Source organism: Vigna umbellata, chromosome 1 (assembly GCF_029865625.1).
Source record: "Vigna umbellata cultivar VRB3 chromosome 1, Vumbellata_1.0, whole genome shotgun sequence".
Classification (NCBI taxonomy): domain Eukaryota; kingdom Viridiplantae; phylum Streptophyta; class Magnoliopsida; order Fabales; family Fabaceae; genus Vigna; species Vigna umbellata.
Genome location: NC_142165.1, coordinates 23,021,742 through 23,024,749, shown reverse-complemented (window position 1 = coordinate 23,024,749; position 3,008 = coordinate 23,021,742). Strand labels below are relative to the sequence as shown.

The following is a 3,008-nucleotide window of genomic DNA, read 5'->3' as shown; positions in this document are numbered from 1 at the left end:
ACAATTTCATCCAAAATACAAAATATTACATATATTTTTTATTATCATGGTTGTAATTATCAGTGGACTAAGTGGTTTGATCGGTTCAAGTGGGAACTAATCCCTGTCTATATCAATTGTGATGCAACATTGATATTAAACAGATTAATTTTATTTAAATTTTTATATATGTATTTTAACTCTCTATGATAATTTTATTAATATTACATTGATTCCGTTCAACCGTTAAATATTAAATTGGTGCATTTTGACTGGTCCATTTTTTTTTTAAATGTGGTTATCATTGATATGGCATTCTTTATTAACAATTAAATAACATATTAACAACTAGATGACATGCAGTTAATCAAATTACTTAATTTTATGAAATTAAACGACTAAATATACAATTAAAGTTGTATTAAAAACATAATTGCAGAATTCGTGAAACTCTAACATTCTATTTCGACAAGAATCGTCTAATTGAAATGGGAGATACTCAAATTGTTAGAAATTGAATTCTCTCTATTTTTTTAAATATTTTATGTAAATAAAGTAATTAATACATACATACATACATACATACATATATATATATATATATATATATATATATGTATGTATATATATTAGATAAATTAATTGAATTTTTCTTTTAACCAAATTTAAATAATATTTCACAATTTAGTTTATATATATAAAGAAGTGATTAATTATGAAATTGCAATTTTTTTCTTTTCTCTTAAATAAATTTCAAATGTATTTGAAATATCTTATAAAATTCTTAAATTTCAATCAATATCTTTCTAATTTTCTTGTCAAATATTGTATTTCACTTCAAAAATTTAAATTTACTAAATAAAGAAATTACTATATTAAATTACTACATAAACTTCAGACAAGAAATTATATAAGCTTAACAAATAAAAATATGACATAATAAGAAGCAAAACTATTCCAAAGCAAAACAGAAGTAGCATGAAATAACATATAAAACACCAAAGAAGAAATTTCCATTCACCTTTATCATTATGTTCTTCTTTTTCTAAAAAAAAAACAAACAAACAAAGCCTTAAACGCTCAAAGAAGATGTGATTCATTCATGAGTGTGGAACGTTACAATCTCCCTCATCAATGGCAGGAAAATATATTAAATTGTGTTCATATTTTATAAGAAAAAAATAAAATATATAAATAGAAAACAAAACAAATATCTAAATCCAACGTTTGTGATTTCGAAAATGGTGGGTAGATCCGAACCATCGATCCCAAGCAGCATCAACTGATCCTTTAGTGCTGCAAAATTTTTACATCTCATCAGTTCATACCCTTTCATCTATTGGCTAATAATATTATAACATATGCTTTCTTTTTTTCATTAAAATACACAAACAACGCAACATTGGATCCTTAAAAAGAAGAAACATCCTACACCAGATACCATACCATAACTGCTGTTCTTGTTGTTTTCTTCATTACAATTATGTATGATTCTACATGAGAACACTGTTTTACATACACTTATCATTACTGGTTCAACTTTATGAAAATTCTCAGATTTTGGTGAATTTCATAATGATTTTTTCTTAAATCTATCACTATCAATAAGTTTTAATCAATCATATAACTCTGTTAGAAAAAGTGTATTAAAAGGTGTGTTATTATCATTCTTCATTCTATAATACAAGCTTCTGCTGTCACATAAAAAGAAGACTTAAATTTTCATCAGCCGAAGGTTTAAGGTACTGTGATGAGCATCAAGATGAGTAAGTTCTTACCATGGAAGGAGAGGATCTGGAGTAGATTCAACGCTTGAAATTAAACTGTTATACCACAATGGATGAAAGAGGGTCAATGATTAAAACAAAACACTGTTTTCTCTGATATGTAATATAGCATAATATAATATGGTTTTGCTTACTCCTTGCAAACGGTGGAGGATTCACCAAATGTTTCAACCTTTTCCAATTCTTCCTGCATCATTATAATCATCATAATCATCACAGTTCAGTATCAAGTTGTTCTTCTTCTTCCAAGTTAAGATGAAATGAGAAAACTTTATGCAGATTGTTGAACAGAACAAAAGGGATGATGAAATTGAGAGAAAAAGTAGGAAAAGATAAAAAGGGTTGATTTGACCTGCAAAATGGAAATTTGGTTATTGAGATGGGTTAGGGCTGCTTGCAACCTATGTTTCCCAATGAAGCCACCAGGGGAAGAGGTGGTTCCTGATTGAGGGTGATGAGACCCCTCTTCTCTGTAATTCTCTGACAATTCTCTTCCATTTTCTGATGGCAATACCTCTGATGATTGCTGTTCATCCATGGCCATATATCTGAAAGCAGTTCAAAAAGACAGAAAGAAAAAGAAAGGATTTTTTTGGGTCAAATAAGGAGGGAGGTTGGAAGATGACTTGAAAATGAGGTTTGGACCAAAGGGATTAAATATCCAAATGATAGATGCAAAAGGGGGTGGGTCTGATGACAGGTCATATTTGGATTTTCAGAATTAGGTTTCTCTATTTGCAGTGAGAAAAAGTGGTGCTACTGTTCATACCAGATTGGTGGGTTAGTGGGGAAAATAATGAGTACAATATATATATATATATATATATATATATATATATATATATATATATATATATATATATATGTATGTATTGTTTTTAATTGTGAGATTGGGACAGTGGACAGCACTGCAAGCAATGCCATGTGTGGAAAGAGAAAAACTTGACACAGTTTGTTGTATTTTCATTTATTTTGTCAACTCTGTTATTGACTTTGTTGGAATTTCTCAATTCACTAAACTTTGTTCTCTTACATTACATATCACAATGATCCTATGAAAATGTTAACATTACTGAAACTGAAATGAAAATGGGTTTTGGGACAGTCCCTGAAAAGTAGTTTAATTTTAATTGTTTTGACATCATGTTCCCTGATTGTTTCATAGTGTTGCAATGAATTGGTTTTATTGTACCAGTCTCAGTGAGTTATGGTAAAAAAATAAAAACAAATGTTTATATACTT

At 28.4% G+C, this 3,008-nt stretch overlaps 1 protein-coding gene across 1 annotated transcript; it reads right to left on the bottom strand.

Moving 5' to 3' along the window:
• Positions 1–970: 970 nt before the first annotated feature.
• LOC124831237 (guanine nucleotide-binding protein subunit gamma 2-like) lies at positions 971–2,526 on the bottom strand. Its single transcript, XM_047305163.2, has 4 exons — positions 2,119–2,526; positions 1,901–1,953; positions 1,758–1,802; positions 971–1,275 (listed from the first exon to the last, which is right to left on the bottom strand). Exons 1-4 carry the CDS (start codon positions 2,308–2,310, stop codon positions 1,194–1,196), a joined length of 372 nt encoding a protein of 123 aa, XP_047161119.1. The 5' UTR covers positions 2,311–2,526; the 3' UTR covers positions 971–1,193.
• Positions 2,527–3,008: the final 482 nt, after the last annotated feature.